This window comes from Eptesicus fuscus, chromosome 5 (assembly GCF_027574615.1).
Source record: "Eptesicus fuscus isolate TK198812 chromosome 5, DD_ASM_mEF_20220401, whole genome shotgun sequence".
Taxonomy (NCBI): domain Eukaryota; kingdom Metazoa; phylum Chordata; class Mammalia; order Chiroptera; family Vespertilionidae; genus Eptesicus; species Eptesicus fuscus.
Window position 1 is genome coordinate 35,024,596 of NC_072477.1, and position 23,603 is coordinate 35,048,198.

General features: G+C 40.6%; 1 protein-coding gene across 3 annotated transcripts in view; it reads left to right on the forward strand.

Annotated features, from left to right (window-relative positions):
- The window catches only part of ARMH4 (armadillo like helical domain containing 4), a 101,274-nt gene that overhangs the window by 17,781 nt on the left and 59,890 nt on the right, over positions 1-23,603 (forward strand). For all 3 annotated transcript variants that reach the window (XM_008139001.3, XM_054716029.1, XM_054716031.1), the window contains exons 3-4: positions 420-674; positions 2,831-3,043. In XM_008139001.3, coding sequence (XP_008137223.2) covers positions 420-674; positions 2,831-3,043 — 468 coding nt within the window. The remainder of the gene's footprint in view (positions 1-419; positions 675-2,830; positions 3,044-23,603) is intronic.

Here is a 23,603-nt window from a genome sequence, read left to right on the forward strand (position 1 = left end):
AATTATTGGCATTATTATCCCTTTAATTCAAAATGCTAACTTTCAAAATTGCCAGTGTGAAAATTAATTTAAACAAATGCTTCTGAGAATTTTTGTGACTTAGTTCTTAACAAACTGATTATGTTGAAAATCATAAAAGGGAGTTCAGTTGATCTTCCTGTTTTGTTTTAGATTTTTTATGTCTTTTTAAATTTTTTTTCTGTGAACTTCTCTATCTCTGCCTGAGATTGATTCACTGCTCCTGAGAGCTGCAACACCGAGAGCATGTGTTTACTAGCATTTTATTCCTGAGCGATCCCTTTGCCTTCCCATCCCCTGAAATAGCTATCTGATTGTTTTTTCAATGTATCAATTATATAGTGACTTTTTGAGGTATAGGAACTTGATCTATTTTAAAATGTTGTTTCCCCTCTTTTAAGACACCCTCGGTCCAGAGCCGCCGACGGCTGTTGCAGAGGCAGCGGCCACTTTCTCCTGGGTGACACGGGAGCCACAGGTGTCTCCCCTCCCAGTGAGCAGAGGAGATGGTGAGACCGAGGAAGGAAAAGAGGTCCCCTCTGCCGCGTCTGATGTCCCCGGTGTTACTCAGCTGCCGAGAAGATGGGAGCCTCTGGCCACTGCAGTTTCAACTACAGCTGCGCCTCTGTCTTTCGAAGTTACTCCCGCGGTGGAAGGTCTGTAAGGGAGGGAGTGGGACTCAGTGTCATGGGGGTGGATCTTTCCTGTGGGTTGATGAGCAATAGAATGAGAGAGGCAGATGGTGGCCCTGTCACCAGAGTATGCGCACATACCTGGAGAGTGAATAGGAAGGTGGGCGAACTCTTATTTGGAGAGATGTCACACAGCCTCAAAGAATGAGGTGTTAGTTCCCAAGAAAAATCTCCTGGTGGCTTATCTTAGGGACTGGAGGAAGGCCTCACTTCCCGAGACCTCTCTCCTAGTTGGACAGCTCTGGCTGCTCGGAGTTGTTAAAGGGGGAGAGACGAAGAGAGCAAGCACGCGGGTTTGAATCCCAGCTGTGGCCCTCATGAGTATTGTGGCCTCAAGTAAGTTTCTTAATGTCTTCAAGCCTTGGTTTGTTCATCTTTAAATAATGCCTATCTATCTTAAATGTTATTTTAAGGGTTTGAAATAATGTATACACACTGCTTTCTACATAGGAGGGCCTCAAATGCTCTGATATCTTAAAGACAGTGAAGTTTTCAAATTTGGGTGATTATCAGGATGACAAAAATTATTGTCAATAATTTTAAATTTGTAATTTTTAATAATTACAAAATTATTATTATTTAATTATTTTTTGGGGCCTCATGTTTGTCTCATCATTGGTTCAAGTAAAGCCCTCTTTTATTTATTAACTGAGTTATTTTTAACAATGTAATAAACGCCTTCTAATCCTATTATTCTCCACACACCCCCCCCCGCAGAAATCCCCCAGGGCCTTGTCAATAATCTACATGTAACGCCATGACCCTTCCCATCTCAACCCCTTCCTCCTCTGACGGTTACTGTCATCCTGAATCTGGTGTTCATCATTTCCTTGACTTCCTCTTCTTTCTTTTTAAAATATGTTTTTATTGACTTCAGAGAGGAAGGGAGAAGGAGAAAGAGATAGAAACATCAATGATGAGAATCACTGATGGGCTGACTCCTGCACACCCCTCACAGGGGATCGAGCCCGCAACCCTGGGCATGTGCCCTGACCAGGAATCGAACCGTGACCTCTCCTGGTTCACAGGTCGACACTCAACCACTGAGTCATGCTGGCTGGACTTGACTTCCTTTTCTTTTAGTTTTATTGCATCTATATTTATTCCTAAAATTATACATTTAAAAATTTTAGTTTTTTTTTAACTTTATAAAATCAGTATTGTCCTGTAGGTAGTCTTTTTTGGACTTACTTTTTTTTTTTTTCTTAATGTTCTATGGCTAAGATTTACTTACTCTAGCTCTTTTGTTTTGACTGCTTTTAATACTCCATTATGAAAATATATCACAGTTTATTCATCCAGTCTTCCTCCAGGCTCTCCTAGTGACTTGCATTTGGGTCATTTCCAGATTTAGCTATTGCGAGCCTTGCTGCCATGAGTATTCTTTTCCATATTCTCCGTTGTGCATGTGGAGGAGTTTCTCTTGGGTATATACTTAGCAACTGAATTGCTGAGCCATAAGCTATACGACTGTCTGACTTTTGGAGGAATGGCTCACTGTTTTCCAAAGTGACTGCACCAATTTATACTCCCAACAACAATATATGTGAGACTATCTTGGGAGCTTTTAAGAATATTTTCTCAGGCTTTACCACTAAGGAGATTCTGATTCAGTAAGTTGGGATATGTGGAAAGCATGAAATTGACATTAGAAAATTATCTCAAAAGATTCTGATGACCAATCCAGGCTTGCCAAATGCTACTATCATAGGATTTTTAGATTTGGGAAGACCTGGAGCTAAATTCGGCTGCTTTGAACTTGAGCAGATTCCAGACACAGATCTAGACTCTTACTCTTTGACTTGATTTTTTTTTTTCCTTTGACTTGATTTTTAAAATAGTCTTTGGTATACCATTTAATAAATTTTTGTTAAAATTTTCTATCTTTGGTAATACATTAAATCCATAATATTGTCAATAGAATAAATGGGAGACTGAAATTTAAAAACAAAGTTCTGGTTTGAGACAGTATATTTTCCTGCAAGATGAAGAGTTTGTCTTGGAAATGGGGAGCTGGTTTAAGTGTCATTAATCACAGGTTGCGTATAAAGTAAAAACACATGTGTACATTTCCCAACATGATCATCTTTGGGTCAAGTCCTATCTCTTGTGTTTGGCAGACCTAATGGACACAGTCACAGGGCCAAAAGAGGAGTTGTTCACACCAGTTTTGGGCTCTCCAGTGACACCCCCTGGAATAATGGAGGAGGCACCCAGCATCTCCCCAGCACTTTCTGATTCTGAGGCATCCTCTGAGAGAAGAATCGTTGTTCCATCCGTTAGCGATGTTAATACAGCTGCCCCATATGGCCTGGACCAACTTGAATCTGAAGGTACCCATGCTTTGAAGGGAATCTTTCCTAGGACGGATTGAATGAGTCACTGAGCAATGATGTATTGAGAAAAGAGTAAGACGTGGATTCAACCTGCAGTGTAGATCAGGGGTCAGTAAACTATGGCCCAGCCAAATGTGGCCTGCCATCTGTTTTTTTTTTGTTTGTTTTGTTTTGTTTTGTGGCCTGTAAGCTGAGAATGGTCTTTGCATTTTAATTTTTATTTATTTATTTAAAATTTATCTTTATTGTTGAATTTATTACAGATGTCCCCTATTGTCCCCCATTAACCCCCTCCTTCCCGTCACCTTCCCTCCTTCCCATCTCCTCAGGCCTTTGCTGTATGCACTATTGTCTGTGTCCAGGGACTATGCATATATGCATGTAAGTTCTTTGGTTAATCTCTTCCCCACCCGCCTTCCCTCTGAGAATCATCAGACTGTTGCATGCTTCCATGTCTCTGGAGCTATTTTGTTTGCCAGTTTATTTTGTTCAATAGATTCCACATATGAACCAGATCATGTGATACTTGTCTTTCACTTACTGGCTCATTTGGCTTAGCATAATACTCTTCAGGTCCCTTCATGTTATCTCAGAGGGTAAGAGCTTCTTCTTTTTTTTACTGTTGCATAGTATTCCATTGTGTATATCAACTCATCTACTGATAGGAACTTGGACTGTTTCCAGATCTTTGCTATTGTAAATACAAACCAAAGAAGAATAGTATTTTGTGACATGGAAAAGTTATATGAAATTCACATTTCAGTGTTCCTAAAGAAAGTGGCATTGGAACACAGCCACAAGTGTTCATTTATGTAGTGTCTGTGGCTACTTTGGTGCCAGAGCAGCAGTGAGTAGTTGGGACAGACTGAATGCCCACATAGCCTAAGATATTTACAATAGGGCCCTTTACTGAAAAAGCTTGCTGACCCCTGGTCTAGATCAGTAGTTCTCCACTCCATTTGAACATTAGCATCACCTTGGGGAACTTTTAAAAAACCCCAATGCCTGAGTCCTTCTCCCAGTGATTCTGATTTGGTTGTGTGAATGGGATGGGGCATCCACATTTTATTATTACTTTTCTTTTAAAGAAAATTTTTAAAATTTATTTCAAAGAGGAAGGGAGAGGGAGAGGAGAGATAGAAACATCAATAATAAGAGAGAATCATTGATTGGCTGCCTCCTACACGCCCCACACTAGGGATTGAGGCCGCAACCCGGGCATGTGCTCTGACCGGGAATCGAACCATGACCTTTTGGTTCATAGGTTGACACTCAACCACTGAGCTATGCCAGCCGGGCATTCACATTTTAAAAGAGTGTTTGAGGTGCGTTAAATATGCAGTTGTATCGAGAATACTGGTTTACATGGAAAACTTGAGTTTCCCCATCTGATTTTCTTGGATGGAAGTTTTAATGTGGATTGTATTTTCATAACACTGCTCTGGCTGTTCATGTCGGGCTATTCTGTTTTATTCATAACATCTCCTGGTTAGGATGTCTCACTGTTTGGAAAGAGACAGTCTTCTCCCATGTTAAGATTGAGAAATTCATGCCAGATTATACTTTCCAAGACACTGGCGTTGAGCATCAAACAGATGCTTGGAGCACAGCTGCCCAAACAGGAAGCCTGGGAATATGATGAAAGGCTGTTTCATTCATCAGCATTTTGGCAGGTGAATAGCTCCTGGCTGGAGGTGCAGAATATCCAGAGATTTGCAGTGCTGAGCTTCTTTCTTTCTTTTTTTAAAAAAATACATTTTTATTGATTTTAGAGAGGAAGGGATAGGGAGAGAAAGATAGAAACATCAATGATGAGAGAGAATCATTGATTGGCTGCCTCTTGCACACCCCTCACTGGGGATCGAGTCTACAACCTGGGCATGTGCCCTGACAAGGAATCGAACCATGACCTTCTGGTTCCTAGGTTGATGCTCAACCACTGAGCCACACTGGCTGGACCCGAGTTTCTTTTTCAAAAATTTATTTATATGTTTTTATTGATTTTTTACAGAGAGGAAGGGAGAGGGATAGAGAGTTAGAAACACCGATTGGAGAGAAACATCGATCAGCTGCCTCCTGCACACCCCCTACTGGGGATCTGTCCACAACCAAGGTACATGTCCTTGACCAGAATCGAACCTGGGACCTTTCAGTCCACAGGCCGACGCTCTGTCCACTGCGCCAAACCAGTTAGGGCTGGACCCAAGTTTCTTAAACTAATCTGAAGGCACGTAACCTTTAGGCACTGAATTAGCCATGTGGTTGATGCGGTGAAGACAGGCTCTGCTGTTATCTTGTATTTTGTCTGCTCTACAGCAGGGAAGGCGGTTCAGCCAGGTTGCAGCAGACTCTGTTGCAGACGTTCAGGGTTACACTGTAGTTTTCTGACAGCGAAACATGACATTTTAGGAGTGATGTGGAGAATTCCATAGTAGAATGCTGCTTTAAGAAATGGATCAAAGCGAGCTCAGAGGCTAGCAGCTCTTGCACTTCCCATTAAGATAAAAATCGTATGACTTTGAGCTCAGTCTCCTATTAGCTCTCTGCTCACAATGCCATCTGGAAACAGCCATTTTCCCCAAATTAACCTGAATTAGAGATGACAGCTTTACCCAGCAGGGCTTATTAAATCAGAGAAGAAATAATTATATTTGTGAATAATCTATACTTGCGAAACTGCAATAATTTTCTAAATTTAGTAGATGATGGCAGTTGTATTGAAGTGTGTGAGAATTTTCTTAACTTGTTGAAGGTATCCTGGAGTTTTAGGTTTTCTACACAACTCAATTCCAACTTCTTTTTGAGAATATATTTTGTCAGCTTTTTATCTAAATTATGATCCTTGTCAAGGCTTAAAAATGATGTTTTTGGTTTGAAATTTCAGGAGAAATTCTTGTTTGAAAAACATACTTTCATTCAAATGACTGCATAGTATCTTTGTCTGTGTGTTGCCTCATAGTTGGTATTGAAGTCAAGGTGTTTTGTCTCTTTCTCTTATTGGTCAACTAGAAATGAATTGGGAAACGCATTTTTTTAAATGGAATTATGAAGAAGTCTCAGAGATGTTTTTCTTTAATAGCTCCACTGAGGATACTTAACTCATGTAATTTTTATGAGAGAAATGTTTGCTTTTCACCTGCACTTTAATTCAAAACATCAATTTTTGGGATCTTCCCAGTACTCATTTTCAGAGAGCATTTATAAAAGTATTTTCTCAGTTCTCATGTAACTTCTCAATTCAGAAGGCAGCTGGAATGGATGAATGAAAAGGAGCATTCAAAATCTCATCTTGAGGCCAAGTTTATGTGATTTACCTCTGGGTGCTGCTATATAGATTGTGATATTAAAGATCAAGCAGAGTGTGGTGAATTTGAACTATCACTCCTACTAATATGAAGTTAAGGATGTTCACTCTAATTTTGTTAAGAATGGGCTCAAGTTTGGCCTTTGCTCTTGGAAATGCTTTGGATTAAATTTTGTCTCAGTAGCAGAGCCACTAAAATGATATACAAGTGGGGAAGATGTGGAAAAGAGTACTCAATTTAATCTTTGCCTTATTTTCGAGTGTATTATGTGACACTGTGAAACCCAGAATTGTTGGTGATTTCAGTTATTGATTGCCTTTATTGTCTTGTCCTGAAATCATCATACTTTCTCTGGCATTTATGATAGATCTGTTCTTAACTACCCGCGTGCTCTGTAAGGATGTACAGTAAATTTCGTAGCGCTCAGCATGGTCATCACATGTTTGCTCATATAGCCAGTGGTATTGTAAAAGTATTTAAAATCCATACTGTGATATACTACCCTAAAGCTTTGCTTACAAAATATTCTGTTGAAGAAAGATACCAGAAATCATTCTCAGTTTTCTGGTATGCTTCTTTAATATAAGGAATTAATTTATTGGTATAATCACCTCAAGTAAACATTGTTCTAGAGTTGATTCTTCCCATCATTTCTTTTGCACCTTCGTTGCCCAAAACCAAAAAGTTAGCACTGCTTAGTAAGCTCGCCCATAGACACTCATGAAATTTTACATAATGATGACAAAAGAATTTAACTTTGTATATATTCAACAGTTTTATATATTCATTTATTTATGTGTGCATTTTATAATTATTTGGTGATTTAGATAATACAAAGAAGAAATGGGGGTAGATCTTGCTTTTTAGGGAGCATAAATTTTAGTAGAAGTAAGACAGGTACATAAATAACAGAAATGCAAAGTAGAAAGTAGAAAAATATCCCGCTTACAGAAATAAGGAATTGATATTTATGCTTGTGAGTCTTTTGTGTTGTGTTTAGGTGTATAGACTTGTGTATATATATGTATATAGATAATTCTATTGATAATAAAAAGAAAATAAATGGTGATGAATCCAAAACTATGGCAAGCATTCTAAACACTAGCAATCAATTATTTTATACATATAATTGAGTAGGTTTTTCTGATTTAGCTTATTGGGTAGATAAGTTACTTCTTAAGAATAGTTTTTAGTAACAGAAGTGGCTGTTTTTCAATGTAGCAGAGTCAACCAGGTACCTAGCCTTGGATTCACAAATACTTCATTTATAGGAAACCGCCATGTCTGTCTTGAGGGGAATGTTCAGAATCCCAGGCCAAAGGATTGGTTCTGAGTGGTCCAGCTGGCTCACACCCAGGGTTGAGAATCCCTGTGAGCACTGGTCCAAGCAGGGCTTCCCCTTGTGGGGGCTTTTATGCAGCTGTTGAAGCAAACATGTAGCTTGCAACTGCATCCTGGGCTGTGGAGATTTCAAAGACATTTTAGATGTTTGCAGAAAATTAAGGCTTTTTTTAAAGACACGATTTGTTTCAATATAATGATAGACATAACTCTCCTTTTACTAGTGTAAACATGAGAATTGTATTGCCTTGGAGTATAAACAATTAGAAATCTTAACCATATATGAAATAATGTGGGAATCATCAACCGCACTTTCCCAGACTGTATTCATAACATGAGGTTGTTTTGGCATGAGAAGACGCCTTACCATGGAAATGCATACATATCCCCAAAGGAAAAAATTGGAAGAAAAATATAATGCATTAATGTGAATGGCCTTAGGAGATTTTCACATGTTCACACTTGGAGACATTCAATTTGTCCTGAAAGATTTACATTGATTCTGTCTGCATTTATCTTCAGTGCCATTTCTTCTTCAGCCACTCTACCTCCATTCTACATGGTTCGATGCCTGCAAACAAAATATTCTACGTAAATTTCTTTTATAAAAACAGTATAAAGAACTTCCACGGTTTTAGCGTGAGAAGGAGGTTGTCCAGGTACACAGAGGGCCTGACCCTGCTCCCTCTGGATTTTCTCAAGGTATCTGCTGCTCACACCCTCTGAGCCCCCTTTCCTATTAAAACTCTTAATGCAGATGAAAACTCATTTTTTTTTCCAACTGAAATTTGTAGGAAAATTAAAACTATTTGGCTCCAACCTAAGGGAGCACAAAGCAATAAAATCAGAAAAAAGAAAAGAAACATAAAATGAATTAGGCTCAAAAGGCACACAGCCCCCTCTGAGCTTACCTTGGTTAACAGGCGCCCAGGGCTCATTCCATGCTCCCATTCCATGCTCTGCCTGAGGAAGTTTTGTATGTTCTATACCCAAAGCACTGCAACAACTCTGTCAGGCACTTTGTCGGGCTTTCTGGCTTCTCGGTGCCTCGTTGTGTCCTCCTCCCCATCCCTGCCTCCACATAGAAGAGCCGAGATCAGGATGTAAATTTCGTCCAGGGTCCATCACTGAGTAGGGACCCTCCGACCCCATATACGTATATTTGGAAAATATATGGAAAATGGTGGGAAGCACTCTAAACACTAGCAATCAGTTATTACGCATATTGTCTGTCCCAACTTCCCTGCTTGAAGGACTCACCTTCAATCCCTGGGCAGTTGACAGCCAGACCGCTTCATGATTGACACCATGTCCATCCCACCTTTCGGAGGAAATCCCATTTCTGTTAAAAGCGGGGCATGATTCACGTCTAGGCAATATCGCAGTGTTCCCACCACACAAGAGATACGCCTGTATGCTAATAGGGTCCTTTGGTTACACTCTATGGCAAATAATACCTACAGCTATATTGGTACTACTCCATAAACAGAGGGCTGTGAAGTTCAAGTTAAAAAGATGGGAAGCGGAAATGGAAACAGTTCAGCTCAAACTCCTCCTCCGTTACGAAGCCTCTGAGACCCGCCCGCCGCGATGAGCAGTGTGGTGGCACTAGCTCTGGTGCTGGTCTCAAATGGGCATCATCGTGCATAAGCACTGAGGTCTCGATCCCGTTATGTGCTTTCCTTAGACTTCAGTTTTTTCCTTGTGAGTAAAGCAGGGATATTGGTGTGAGAATAAGGTGAAATCTTGCATATGTAGTAAGTACATGCATGACCTGGGCAAATACATACTAAATACTAAATACATAATAAATATTGCATCATTTACCAATTATAACTATATATATATATATCACTTATCGTGTACTACTATGTATTAATTTCTTTTTTAAAATTACCACTTACCAACCTTTCCTTTCTGGGCAAAAGCAAAAGGGAAAGAAACGGTTGGATTTTTCATTTTCCAGAGAGAAAGGAATAAAATAATAGTTGTCTGCTGAGGGCTTGCTCTTTTCCAAACAGTGATAGAGTTTAATTCTCACTTTCCACGCCTCCAGCCTCTGCTGGCTCCACTGGAGCTTTTCATCCTCTAACTTCTTTTTCTTCTCTGCTTTTTGTTCTACATTAAACTGAGCGATCTCTTCATTTTTCTCTGTGATGTATTTAAGCAGCGAATTACTCCTCCTGGCTAAGAGCTTCCCATCTTCCATGTTCAATGTGTTCATAAGAGAATCGCTGCTGCTCCTCGCCCCCCTCCTCCTTCCCCCTCCCCTTCCTTTTCCTCTTCCTCTCCTCCTTCACAGCGGATCCAGGCAGGGGTGCAGCGCCTAAAGAGGGCCACCAGGGTTAATTGTTATAATGAAACTAGTAGCCCGTTTGCACGAAGATTCGTGCAATAGACCTTCATTCACCTGGCTGCCTGCACCAGTTTTCTGCCGGCACCGGGGACCCAGGTCTTGGCTGTGGCCACCGCCTTCTGCCTTCTTTCAGGGTCCGGGCTTGGCCCTGGGCGGTGGCCTTGGGCTCAGCTGCACCCAGCATCCCTGCTACCAATCGCAGGAGCCGACCCCCAGTGGTCTCCTGTGATCGGCGCAGGCTCCCTGCTGGCGCCCAAGGCCGGGAAAGCCTCGGGCGGCTTTCCCGGCCTTGGGCTCCGCCACACCCCAACGTCCCTGCAACGGTTTCCTGGTGGGCGTGGTTGATGGGCATGGCTTGGTTGGTGGGCGTGGCTTGGGCGTAGCGGAGGTGCGGTCAATTTGCATATTTGTCTATTATAAGGTAAGATATTCACATCCTCTCCTTGCAACCCTGGGTCCGGGGCCAGGTAGGTAATGTAAGTGAGCAAAAAGGAAGGTGCCTAAGACAGCAGGGAGTGGTGCAGTAGGGAGCACACACTCCCTCCCATTCAGGCAGCTGCTCCCGCATGGTTACCAGGAGGAGAATGTGAGCTCAGTGATGCCAGATCTCAGAATTTTTCCAAGATAAGCTGAGAATTCTGACTTTTATGTGAAATATTCTGATTTTTTAAAAAAAGTGTTGGAGATGAATCCAAGCGTCTGCCTATCATTTCTTTTTATGAATGCACACACCCAAAGTGGATGTCTTCAGCCATTGACCATCAGTTTGTGCTCTCAGCTGGATTTTCCAAAACCTCCTCAAGGGCAGAGTCAGATCTTTCTGCCTTGTGTCCACAGTGGCCTGTAGGCACCTGATAAGTAAATGATGATCAGTGATGGAGGGGGTGGTTTTAGGAGCATTACTTTGTTTACTTGATGTGCTTCCTATTTGACTTGCCCTATTTGTTGTTGCTACTATGTTAAATCCAGTGCTTTCTTAGGGCCTGAACTTGAGCCCTTTTAATGTGAATGAAGCAGTGGTTCCCAGTCACGTTTTGTTAGAAAGTCAATAGGAATTGGCTTAGATTGCTTGCATCCCGTGGTGGGGTTGAACATTATTTTATTTCTTTCTTGTTGGAATCCATACCAACCTCTGCACTGAGGCAGGTAAGGGTAAGTCAATAAACTTAAGTGATTCTTTCAACCCACCTTGGGAAGCCAGAGTGGAAGGCAGGGAAAGAAAGGAAAGGTGAGAAGAGGGAGACCCTTTTCTGGAAACATTATTGGAGCTAGTCTGTACAAAGGTCATTTTTCCCTGTGGGGCCAGCCCCCCACCCTAGTGTGACTAAAACATGTAGTTGGATTTTCCTTAGAAAGTTGATATCTACTCATTGGAAGCATATACAGAATATATATTCAAAAATTATATCAGAGCCCTTAAAGGAATTATTATCTATTTTGAAGATGAAGATAATTAAAGTGCTATTCATTTTATTTCTGTTCAATCAACTTATATTGAGGACTTGTTTTGTGCAAGGCACAGTGCTTGATCCTGGGAGGTGGGGCACAAAAAGAGAAGACATGATCTCTGGTTTCCAGGAGCTAAATGCACAGAGGTATGATAAAACATACATGTTTCCACAAATTAATATGTAAATCTCATTTTGGATTAGTTGAGTCATGTTTTGAAGTTTGAAGGGGAAATCTACTTTTCACATATAGATTTGAAAAGTTGACAGTCAACCTAACTAACCTATAATTTATCTTTTGAGTATATGTGGATTTTTATGTACAAGTTCTGTATATGTTTGCTTTAAGCAAACATTCCTTTAAGACTACTAAATTGTTGAAGAGAAAGGTTTATTCTGTATGGTTCAGAATTTATAGATACAATATTAGTATAGCTTTTATGTTTCTCTCTATAGCTCCCTTGAGAAATAGAGTAGTATTGCTGTAGTCTTACTTTCCGAAGGGGAATAGATGAAAGGCTGTCATCTGAATCCAAAGTGAGTTGTTTAATGAACAGGCGTTAGACCCTAAAACTTATAATTATTGCTCTAGGGCTGAATCCATTAAGAACTGAATTTGATTTGGGATAGGATTTATAGAAGATATTGGAGAACACCAATTATATGGCATCAAAGCTGAAAAGGGATTCTGTCATGACCAGTAAATGTGAGGGTCGTTATGCACACTGGTCTTGTTCACTTGCTAACCAGATATAGGAGATGATGTTATCAAGAGCAGACTCCTCTAATTTAAAGGAAGTAATATTAAACAAAATAAGGAAAGATTTAAACATCTATCTGAAATGTGGGTTGAATCTAAAACATTTTGCAACTGGTGTTTGAAGTGAACAGATTATCTTGTCTCAAGCTTTTCTATTTTCTCATGCATGTACCTTTTAAATATTGTGAAGGTTAGAATGGAGGAAGTTTCTAGTTATTATATGTAGTATAGAGCTCATAGGAAGTTTAAACTTTAATAAGAAGTTTTCATGAAATTTGTATATATTAATATAGGAGGTTTTTAAAAATCACTGTGAGGAGGCATTTAAAAAAGAGAGAACTGAATAAATTAACAGAAATGTCTAAAGCAGAATGTGTAATGAACAGTAACACTTGAGATGCTATCTAATTTTAAAATGCACCCTGGATTACAGATGCTCTTCTGAGTGTTTGAAATTGGAGAATTTGAAAGTGGAGTTTGAAAAGCCAATAAGGGCTCTTACTCAACTTGTTGGCTGCACTTCAAATGCAGAAGACATGGGTGCTTTTGAAAGCACATTATTTGGCCCAGTGGGTATAGCTCCGTGGTTGAAACCAGGAGGTCACTGTTCGATTCTGTAGTTTGGGCACATGACGGAACCTACCATAGCAAAAGGAATAGATCTTGGGTAAAACATATGCTTTAATGAATGAGATTGCACTTTTCAGCTTGACCCATCTCAAGTGTGAGCTGAAACCCAAGAAATGAACTATAAGGAGTAAGCAAACTGGAAATGTAAAGGGGCTCGAGGAGAAATGGAAATATCAGGAGTCTACCCTTGGGCGAGTAGCAAAAAGAGGGACCTGGATTGAAATTCCCACATTAAGCCTGTGTCTTTAAAAGGGGAATAAAGTAGGTCCAAGTTTGTATCACAACTTGACTTCCTACAGAAGTAAATTAAATCCTCTTTGGAAAAAAATCATTCCCAATTGAGATCCATCGGATTTCCACAGGTAAAAACCAAGCAAATATAAGCTTGTAATAAAATATCAGCAAACAAGGAAACAGACAGCCATGACTGAGAGTCAGCAGAAAAGGCAAACAATTGATTGGCCTACTCCCTACCTAAGACCTTAGATACTAATGCTATCAGAATAGAATATAAAATAGTCATGTGTAAAAGGTTTAAAGAAATACAAGATGAAATCATAAAAATTAGCAAGTCCTAAGAGTCTAACAGAAATGATCCAGTAGATTTTTAAAAAGAACCAAACAAAGCATAAAAAAAAAAAAAATCGTTGGGGGGAAAACTCTCAGTGATTAAATGGTTAAGTATGCAATAAGAGAGTTGGTGACCTGGAAGATAAATTTGAAGACATCATAGAGAGTGCAGCACAAAGAAACAAGTGGGACGACATGAAAGAAAAGCACAGAAAAGGCAGGACAAATAAGAGAACAAATTCATATATCAATAGTGACAGTAAATGCAAGGGGACTAAGTCTGATGCTGGCTGTGGGTTTTTTTTTGTAGATGTCTTTGTCCGCTTGAGGGAGTTTTCTCTTTTTCCTAGTTTGCTAGAACTTTTTTTAAAAAAATTGCCTTTTGGTCCTAAGTTGATACTGGATTTTTTCAAATGCTTTTATTGCATCTCCTTTTCCGCACCTATTGAGATGATGATAAGGTTTTTCTGTGAACAAGGTGAATTTCACTGTTTGATTTTCAAATGCTAAAGCAGCTTTGTGTTTCTGGGGTAAACCCAATTGGTCATGATGCATAGTTCTTTTTATGTATTGAATTTGATTTGCTAAAAAATTTTCCAACAAAATAAAATTTAACACAAAATGCATTAATGGACATATATAAAATACTGTATCCAACCATTGCAGAACACACATTATCTTCAAGCACACATTAAATACTTACAAAAACTATGTACTTGTCCATAAAGCAATAAATTTCAAAGAACTGATACATGCAGGCCACATTCCCTGATGGCTGTTCAATTCAGTTAGAAAAAGAAAAGAAGATAAATTGTCCCAAACCTTTTTAAAAAAGTTATGGATCAAAGCAAAAATCATAGTAGAAAATAAAAATAATTAGAACTGAATCATAGTGAACTATTATATCAAAAGTTATAAGATGAAGGTAAAGGGATGTCTAAAGGGAGATCTTTAGCCTTCAAAGTTTTTATTAGAAAAGAATAAAGCCTGGAAATTAATGAGCTAAACAGCCTCTACCTTAAGCTGTAAAAGCAAAAAAGCCCCAAAGAAAATAGAAGAACGGACATAATAAAAATAAGATTTTATTTTTCTATTTCATTATTTCATAATAGGTTGACTAACTTTTTGCAAAATGTGTACGGAAGAGCAAAAGCCCCCCAAATAGCCAGTGCACTGCTAACGAAGAATAAATGGGAGGAGTGGGGCGCTTGCCCTACCAGATAGTAAGACTTAGAAAACTCTCATTATTTCTGTGTATATTCAGACAATGTGGTGATGGACAGGGGTAATTAAAATGATTAGTGGAACAGAATAGAAAGCATTGAAACAGACACTCCTGTAGGTGTCCTTGACATATGATAGGGATGGCACTGCAGAGCTGAGGGGAAAGCATTTTTTTTCCATAAAAGTCTGGGACAATTGGTTGTCCATATGGGAAAAAAAATCAGATTGAATGTAACATGATACACGAAAATCAATTCCATATGGTTTAAAAACAGATGTGAAAGACAAAACTTAGAAATCAGAGAAAATTATAACATACATTTCTGAACTAATAATACAGAAGAATTTTTAAAATTTCTGACACAAAAATTGCTAACCATAAAAGGAAATATTGCCAAATTCAGCTCTGTTAGACACTTCTAAAACTAGAGAAGATACTTGTATTACATTTAACTAATAAAGGATCTGTGTCTAGAATAGAAAGAACTAAAAAAAAAAAAAAAAAAAAAAAAATCAGCCAGGTCGGTATGGCTCAGTGGTTGAGCATCGATCTATCAACCAGGAGGTCACGGTTAGATTCCCGGTCATGCCTGGGTTGCGGGCTGGATCCCCAGTAGGGGGTGTGCATGAGGCAGTTGATCAATGATTCTCTCATCATTGGTGTTTCTATCCCTCTCTCCCTCTCCCTTCCTCTTTAAATCTATCTATCTATCTATCTATATATTATAATATATATTTAAAATATATTTTATTGTTTTTTTTACAGAGAGGAAGGGAGAGGGAGAGAGAGTTAGAAACACTGATGAGGGAGAAACATCCATCAACTGCCTCCTGCACACCTCCTACTTGGGATGTGCCCGCAACTAAGGTACATGCCCTTGACCAGAATCGAACCTGGGACCCTTGAGTCCACAGGCCGACGCTCTATCCACTGAGCCAAACCAGTTAGGGCTAAAAATATATTTAAAAAAAAAAAATAAAATCAATAGGAGATGATAGACAACCCAAAAGAAAAAGGAGCAAAAAAAAAAAAAAAAAAAAGGAGCACACATGCATAGGCATATTACTGAGTGACACAAACATATGATTAAGATACATGACTTCAAAGTATTAGAGAAATGCAAATTACATCTATAGCGACATATTTTATACACACTGTATTAAAAAATTAATGTTTGATCAGACCAAAGGTTGGTGAGGATGTGGAGATATGGAAATTTATCTAGACATTATTTAGAGCATTGAACACTTGCCCCAGCAGTTACACTTTTAGGAATACACTCTGGAGAAGCCCTTGAAGAGATACACTAGAGATCATCTGTAAGAGTTCAGAGCGGTACTATACATAACACGAAAAGATTGGCAACAACTAAATAGCCCAAATGTTTATTGACCTGAGGATAAAGAAGTAAGTAGTGACAAATGTGCATAATGGAATACCATAAATTAGTGTGCAATAAACAAGCCGGTATTTTGTACAAGATGTGTGAAACTTAAAACCACAAATCCAAGTGGGAAAAAATGTCCCAGGAAAGAACATCCAGTGATATTTTTATGGCATTAAGGGGAAGAAGTTGGTTAAGATGATGGGAGAATAGGCAAAGACAGGCAACAGCATTAGTACTATTCCAATTCTGAAGTTAAATGGTGAGTTCTCTGGGGTTTATTTCAGTATTAAGTTTAATAACATAAATGTTGTATATCTTTCCTTTTGTATGTATTTAATATTACATGGTAAAAATGGAAAAACACTTAGCTGGCAGGAATATTTAAGATGTTGGAAACATAATAAAAGCCTATAAATTCTAAGTCAGCTTAACTCTGTGGGCTGCTGAACTTTGTCCTTCTTCAGCAGCTTCCAGGGTTCCTCAACCCCTCGTGATCCCAGAGCGCCATCTGCTGGAGAGTCACTTTCTGTCCTCAAAACAGGTTTAATTTTTTTCTTTTCTGGCTTTTAAGCTTTGTGCCCAATTTGATGCCCAAGTTAAAAAAAAAAAAAATCTGGAGAATAAAAGCAGTGCTATTTCTAGTGCTTTAGCCGCTATTTATGTGTGGAAACCTTGCTACAGTGGCTTTTGGTTATATAGGTATAAGGGTTCCCAGGAAAACACATTGCAGCTTCTTCTTTTAGACATGTCACAGCCATTCCCTTTCGAGGGATAGTGGGAGAGAGGCTAATGCATGCTCAGCCTCTGCCCAGTGAAGCCACCCCGTCTCTTTTCTTTCTTTCTCTTCCTTCCTTCCTTCCTTCCTTCCTTCCTTCCTTCCTTTCCTTATTTATTTATTTATTTTTAAAATATATTTTATTGATTTTTTACAGAGTGGAAGGGAGAGGGATAGAGAGTTAGAAACATTGATGAGAGAGAAACATCGATCAGCTGCCTCCTGCACACCTCTTACTGGGGATGTGCCCGCAACCAAGGTACATGCCCTTGACCGGAATCGAACCTGGGACTCTTCAGTCTGCAGGCTGACACTATCCACTGAGCCAAACAGGCTAGGGCCACCCCGTCTCTTTTCATGCCATCCTTCCTCTTCTTCCTATGCTCTGATTTATATCTCTAATTTATTTTCCTTAGAACGAGTTTGAGATTTTGTCAAGGAAAGAAAAGTGCCGCTCAAAGGAGAGGTTTGGCGCTTAAAACTAGTGAGTGAGTAGGTGCAGATGAGTCTTTGCAGTTCCAAAGAGGCAGAAAGTACAGGAGAGATCCTATTCTTCTTGTCAGTCCAGTTATGTTGGGGAGCAAGTATTGCTCCTGGGGTTCCTCCAGCTCCCATTGTTGAGATGACATGGTCTCAACCAAGGGTTCCCCTTTGACCCCTTAGTAATATGGTGGGAATGCTAGCTAGCTATGTCTGTCTCTTCTGGAAATCTAAAAATATCGAAATCATATCTAGAGAGTGGAATGAGAAAACCGAACACCTTCGGTGGGAACTGCCTTTTAAATGGCAACTAGACTTGGTGAGATCACTCAGGCTGGGACCATAGGGCAAATTTCCTCCCCTATCTTCTACTGATTTTGTTGGGAGTTAACCGATGGCCCTGGACCTGAACAAAATTAAATTTCTGGGTTTTGGTACCTCAGGCAGAAATGTTTGCAATAAATAAAGAAAAAAGACCTGACCTAGAGTCAAAAATTCCAGCAGGTTTAACAAACCTGTTGGAGGCTCCGCTGTGATGCTTGAGCACCCACGACAGTTCTATCAGCGGCAAAGTAGGCTGTAAGGAAAACAGAGCTCAGTTGAGCCAACAATGCAAGTCTGGCAGATGATGCCTACAATTTATCTGAGTTCCTTCGAAGAACAGGCCCGTGGAAGTACGAAGTATTGTTATGGGTTAGGAAACAGCTGTCAGTCAGGGGCCTTCTGATAGGGTGTTTCTGCAGGGAGTCCTCCCCGGGTTTATTGTCTGACTTGGAGGTAGAGTGTCATGTCAGGCCTTTCAGGGCAGGGAGGAAGAGAAGGAAGACGCTACCTTAGAGGGTGAGTGTAGGGGAGATTATGACACATGACACAGGTTGGCTTAAGCAGTGTCCTCCAAACCACATCATGAACGTAAGCAACCTTTTGTTGGCCTAGACTTGCTGAGATGCTGCCCTCTCTTCAGGTGCAAAAGGATGGAGTGAGATGACTTTTGAGGTCCCTTGCATTGTTTTTATTAGCTCTGAACTTGATATGTTCCCATCTTTATTGAGCTGTGATTGACAAAGTGTAAGGTATTTAACGTGTACATTGTGGTGGTTTGATATATGCATACATTGTGAAAGGATTTCTACCATTGCATTAACACATTCATTGCCTCACCTATTTACCTTTTATTTTGTGAGAACATTGAAGTTCTGCTTTCAGCACATTTTAATTATACAATACAGTGTTATCAACTGTAGTCACTACGTTTTACGTTAGACCCTCAGACCTTACTCATCTTATAGCTGAAAGTTTGTATCCTTTTACCAACCTCTCCCTATTTCCCCACCTCCCAGTTCCTGGCAATCACTGTTTCTGTGAGTTAGACTTTTTTGTTCCATATATAAGTGACAGCATGCAGTATTTTTCTTTCTCTGTCTGACTTACTTCACTTAGCATAATGCCATTCATGTTGCAAATTACAAGATTTTCTTCTTTTTAACGAGTGAATAATATTTTAAAGAGTGAATAATATTCCATTATATACATTAATGTACATATAGGTACATTATATATACATGTGTGGTATATAGATATGAATAGATAAAGATGTGATACATACATAAATATAACACACACACACATATTGATGGACACTTGGATTGTGAATAGTGCTGCTATGAACATGGGAGTTCATTTTATCTCTTTGGAATAATGATTTTATTTCCTTTGGATATACACCCAGAAGTGAGTTAACCTAACACACTGAGGACCAAGTGGAAGTTGTCCGTGGGGGTGGTAGTGCTCAGAAGACAGTGGTTCAGTGAGGAGAGCTGAAACTCAGGGCTCCGAGCTCTGCCTTTGCCTTTGCGTTCCGGTATCATACTGTCACAAGTGCTCGGTCAGGTACAACCCTCTTCCGTTTGTGGAGAGGAAAGGTAACTAAAAATGATTTTACGATGTTTTACAAATAAATATTTTTTAGCCTATGACCAATTTCTGTCTGCAGGGGTCAGTAAAGCTGTCAAATGGTCTTGTTAGTGGTTGGCAAACTCATTAGTCAACAGAGCCAAATATCAACAGTACAGCGACTGAAATTTCTTTTGAGAGCCAAATTTTTTAAACTTAAACTTCTAACGCCACTTCTTCAAAATAGACTCGCCCAGGCCGTGGTATTTTGTGGAAGAGCCACACTCAAGGGGCCAAAGAGCTGCATGTGGCTCACAAGCCGCAGTTTGCCGACCACGGGTCTTGGTGGTAGTTTTCTCCACAATCCATTGACCCCATTGCTTTTTCTCTATCAAACCTCCTCCTCAGCTTCTCTTTAATAAGAGTCCCTGGCTTGTCAGTTTTCCCCTCCAGCTCTATTGAGATATTTACATGTAACATAGGTAAGTTTATGGTGTACAATGTACAGCGTGATTAGATACATGTATGTACTGCACAATGATTACCACAGTAAGGTTAGTTAACTTCCATCCTTTCCTATAATTACCTTTATTTTGGTGCTGATAACATTTAAGATCCACTCTCTTAATACCTTTCAAGTATATAATACAGTATTGATAATTGTAGTCACCATGTTGTACATTAGACCCCGGTTCTTATTCATCTTATTGCTGAGAGTTTGTACCTTTGCCTGGTCCATCTTTACAATCACTCGCCTCATACTCAATCAGCTGCTTCTGTCTCCAACCCCTCCCCAGTTGAGCTCTTTTAGCAAAATGTGCCACTCATTAAATCTGTCTGCGAACTCCACCCCTCCACCCGTGCCTGCACCCAAGCAGCTGAATGAGGCTGCAGAAACCACACAACCATCTTCGCTGCCTCACTTTACATTTCTGCTGTCACATCTTAGGGGGCCCGTAGGGCTGCCTGGTAGTCCGACCACATATTCCCGGAGAATCTTCTCACGCGTTTTTCAAGATGACTATTTCACACTTTTCTCCTCTCGTCTCAAATCACCAACATCTCACTTTCCCCTTCTAGCTGTTTTATTTGACAGAAAATAAAGCAATATGAAGATCACGTTCACACACTCCCCTCACCAGGTCTGCCCGCTGCTGCCGCCGCTGCCGTGGAGGAGGCACCTGGAGCAGCCCGTACACTGGCCCCCATCCCCTCGCAGTAATGGCAGAGCGGCGTCAGCCTTACAGACTGGCCGCTGTGTGCCAGGCTTAGTGTTAAATACCTTGTGTATCAACTAATGCCATCCTTACAACAGCCCTGTGAGGTCGGAATCCGTTTTACAGACGAGGCAGCTGAGGCACACCAATATTCAGTAACCTTTCAAAATGACACGGTAAGTGTGCGTGGCTCCGAGTTCATGTGTGTAACCGCCCCCTCCCTGATGCCTCACCCCTCAGGACACTCCTCCAGCGGCTGTCTCCTCTGTCTCCTGCCCCATCAGGCCCCTCTCTACCAGATCTTCCCCATCAACTTACATTCAGATTCTAGGAGCTCTTATCTTAAGCACCTATCCTTGACCTCATATCTCCCTTCAGCGGCCCCTTAGTATCCCTCTCCTTTTCAAATTTCTTCTAAGAGTTATATTTATTGCGCTAACTTTTTCTTATATCCTTTTCAAATCCAGTCCTCCTTTTGTCCCTACGATGGCACGGAAACAACTTTTGTCAAGGTCACGAATGACCTCCAAAATGTCAAAGGCAGAGGTAATGTCAAAGGCAGATGGACGTTCTCAGTGTCTTACTCCGCCTCTCAGAGGTGTTTTCATTTGGCTTCCCTGACACCACTCTCGCTTGGTTTTCCTCCCACACAGCTGTCACTTCCCTGTCTCCTTTGCTGGGTCGCCCTCTGCTGGCCAACTTCTAAATGTTCGATAATCCAGTGACCCCATTTTTCTCTGTCAACTTCTCTGTCTCCCAATACTCATTCTCTTGGTGATCTCAGCCAGTCTTAAGGCTTTAAATAGTATTTATTAATTGATGACTCCTAGATTTTTATCTCTAGCTTTGATCTTTCCTGGGCTTTCAATACTTCCACTTGGAGGTCGTAGGCATAGCCATCACACAGTTATTGTCTCAACTAGAATTCTTTTAAAAAATATGTTTTTATTGATTTCAGAGAGGAAGGAAGAGGGAGAGATAGAAACATCAATGATGAGAGTGAATCAGCTGACTCCTGCACATCCCATACCCATGCCAAGCCCACAACTGATGCCCTGACTGGGAATCAAACTGGGAATGGAACCGTGACCTCCTGGTACATTGGTCAATGCTCAACCACTGAGCCACGCTGGCTGGGCTCAAATAAAATTCTTGATTTTGCTCTTTATCCTTTAGTCCCTACTTTTGGAAAAGTGGGATCTTCCTCCCACATTCCACATTGTCACTATCAGCAGGGCTCTACCTTCAAATTGCATCCCAGATCTGACCACCTCTCCCCACATCCAGGACTACACCCTTGTCCAGAACACCATCCCCTACCCTTGGGGTTTTGGGGTTTTGGAATAGCCTCCTAATGGGTCTCCTGCTTTGTCTCTTGCTCTGACATAGCCTGTTCTCTACCCTGAAGCCAGAGACATTCATTATAAACACATGTCAGACCTGGCCCCTGCCTTCCCCTTTGCCCTCATTCCCTAGATTCTCTCTGTCCCTCCCTGCCCCTCACCCCAGCCCATCTTTGCCATTCTCTGAATACAAGCACACATCTGCCGCAAGGCTTTTGTCCTTGCTGTTCCCTCTGCTTCCTGCGCCTGGGGATGTGCTTCCTAAATGAACCTAAATTAAACAAGAGAACTCATTATTTTGGTGTGATTTCTGTTTAGACTTCCCCTTGTCAGAAAAGCTTTCCTTGATCTCCCATAAAAAAATAGAGCATCTGGTTTTTTCTGTCTTTTTGCCAGTTTTTAAAAAATATATTTTATTGATTTTTTTTACAGAGAGGAAGGGACAGGGATAGAGAGTTAGAAACATCGATCAGCTGCCTCCTGCACGCTCCCTACTGGGGATGTGCCCGCAACCAAGGTACATGCCCTTGACCGGAATCGAACCTGGGACCCTTTAGTCCACAGGCCAAAGCTCTATCCACTGAGCCAAACCAGTCAGTGCCTTTTTGCCAGTTTTAATGGAGGTGTAATTTATGTCATATATCTGTCTGTTTGCTGTATGACCCCTCTGGGTGTCAGATCGGCTCCACGAAGGCAGAGACATTCTTGCTCTATTCCTAGTGCCTGGAACCAGGTGCATGACTAATATGTGTTAAATTTTGAAACAGTGGCAGGCCTGTTTTCTTTATAACTGTCACAAGAAATTTGAAAAGGAAAGGGACACTAGGGGGCCCTGGAAGGGAGATATGAAGTCAAGGGTAGGTGCTTAGGATAGGAACGGTTAGAATTTGCTTGTAGGTTGATGGGGAAGATCTGGTGGAAGTGGGGGAGGGAGACTGATGGTGCAGGAGAGAGAGGAGATAGCTGCTGGAGGAATGTCCTGAGGGGTAAGGCATCAGAGAGAGAGCGCGGTTATAGGATAGGAGTGAAAAATATTAGATTTTTAAAAAGTTTTTTAAAAGTAAAACAACAACAACAAAAACCCAAACCCTGTAAATGATGGATGAGAAGGGATATGTGTGGGGAAAATTGCCTGGAAGCAGCAAAGGAGAGTGTCAGCATTCCTTGGTGGCTCCAGGGGTGCATCCATGGTGAGCGTGGGGCCCACAGTATTCCTAGATCATTAAAATTAGTGAAACACAATGAAATGGAGATCATATGTCCCCTAAACCTACCCCATTGGAAGCACTGAAAATGACAAATCGTGAATGTAATTTATGATGATAGTAACGAAAATGCTTTTTTAACCATGTTGCTTTTCTGAATGTCTTTAATCAATATTCCATCTCCCAGTTCCTTCTGGGTTGGACTGGAGCATTGAGGTAATTGTTTCCACTTCGTGGGTCACTCCTCCGTAAAGAGAGTAGTTTCAGGATTGGATCTAGGTACCTCTCCCTTAACATGATTGTGCGTTCTGCTCACTGATGCCGAAGAAGAATGAAAAGACAATTGTGCCAAAATAATGAATTCTCTTATTTAGCATCTATAATAATAAAAGTGTAACATGCTAATTAGACCGGACAGCTGAACGACCTTCTGGACGTCCTTCCGGACGACCTTCTGGACAAAGCTGGGGCTGTGAGGGCCAAGGCAGCCACCACGGCTGCAAGGGCCGAGCCCCTTGCAGGAATTTCGTGCATCAGGCCTCTAGTTGTAAGATATAAAGGGATTGGGACGCTTCCTTTAAGTTCTGTTAGCATCTTAGTGTGCTTTCCGATGGATAAATCT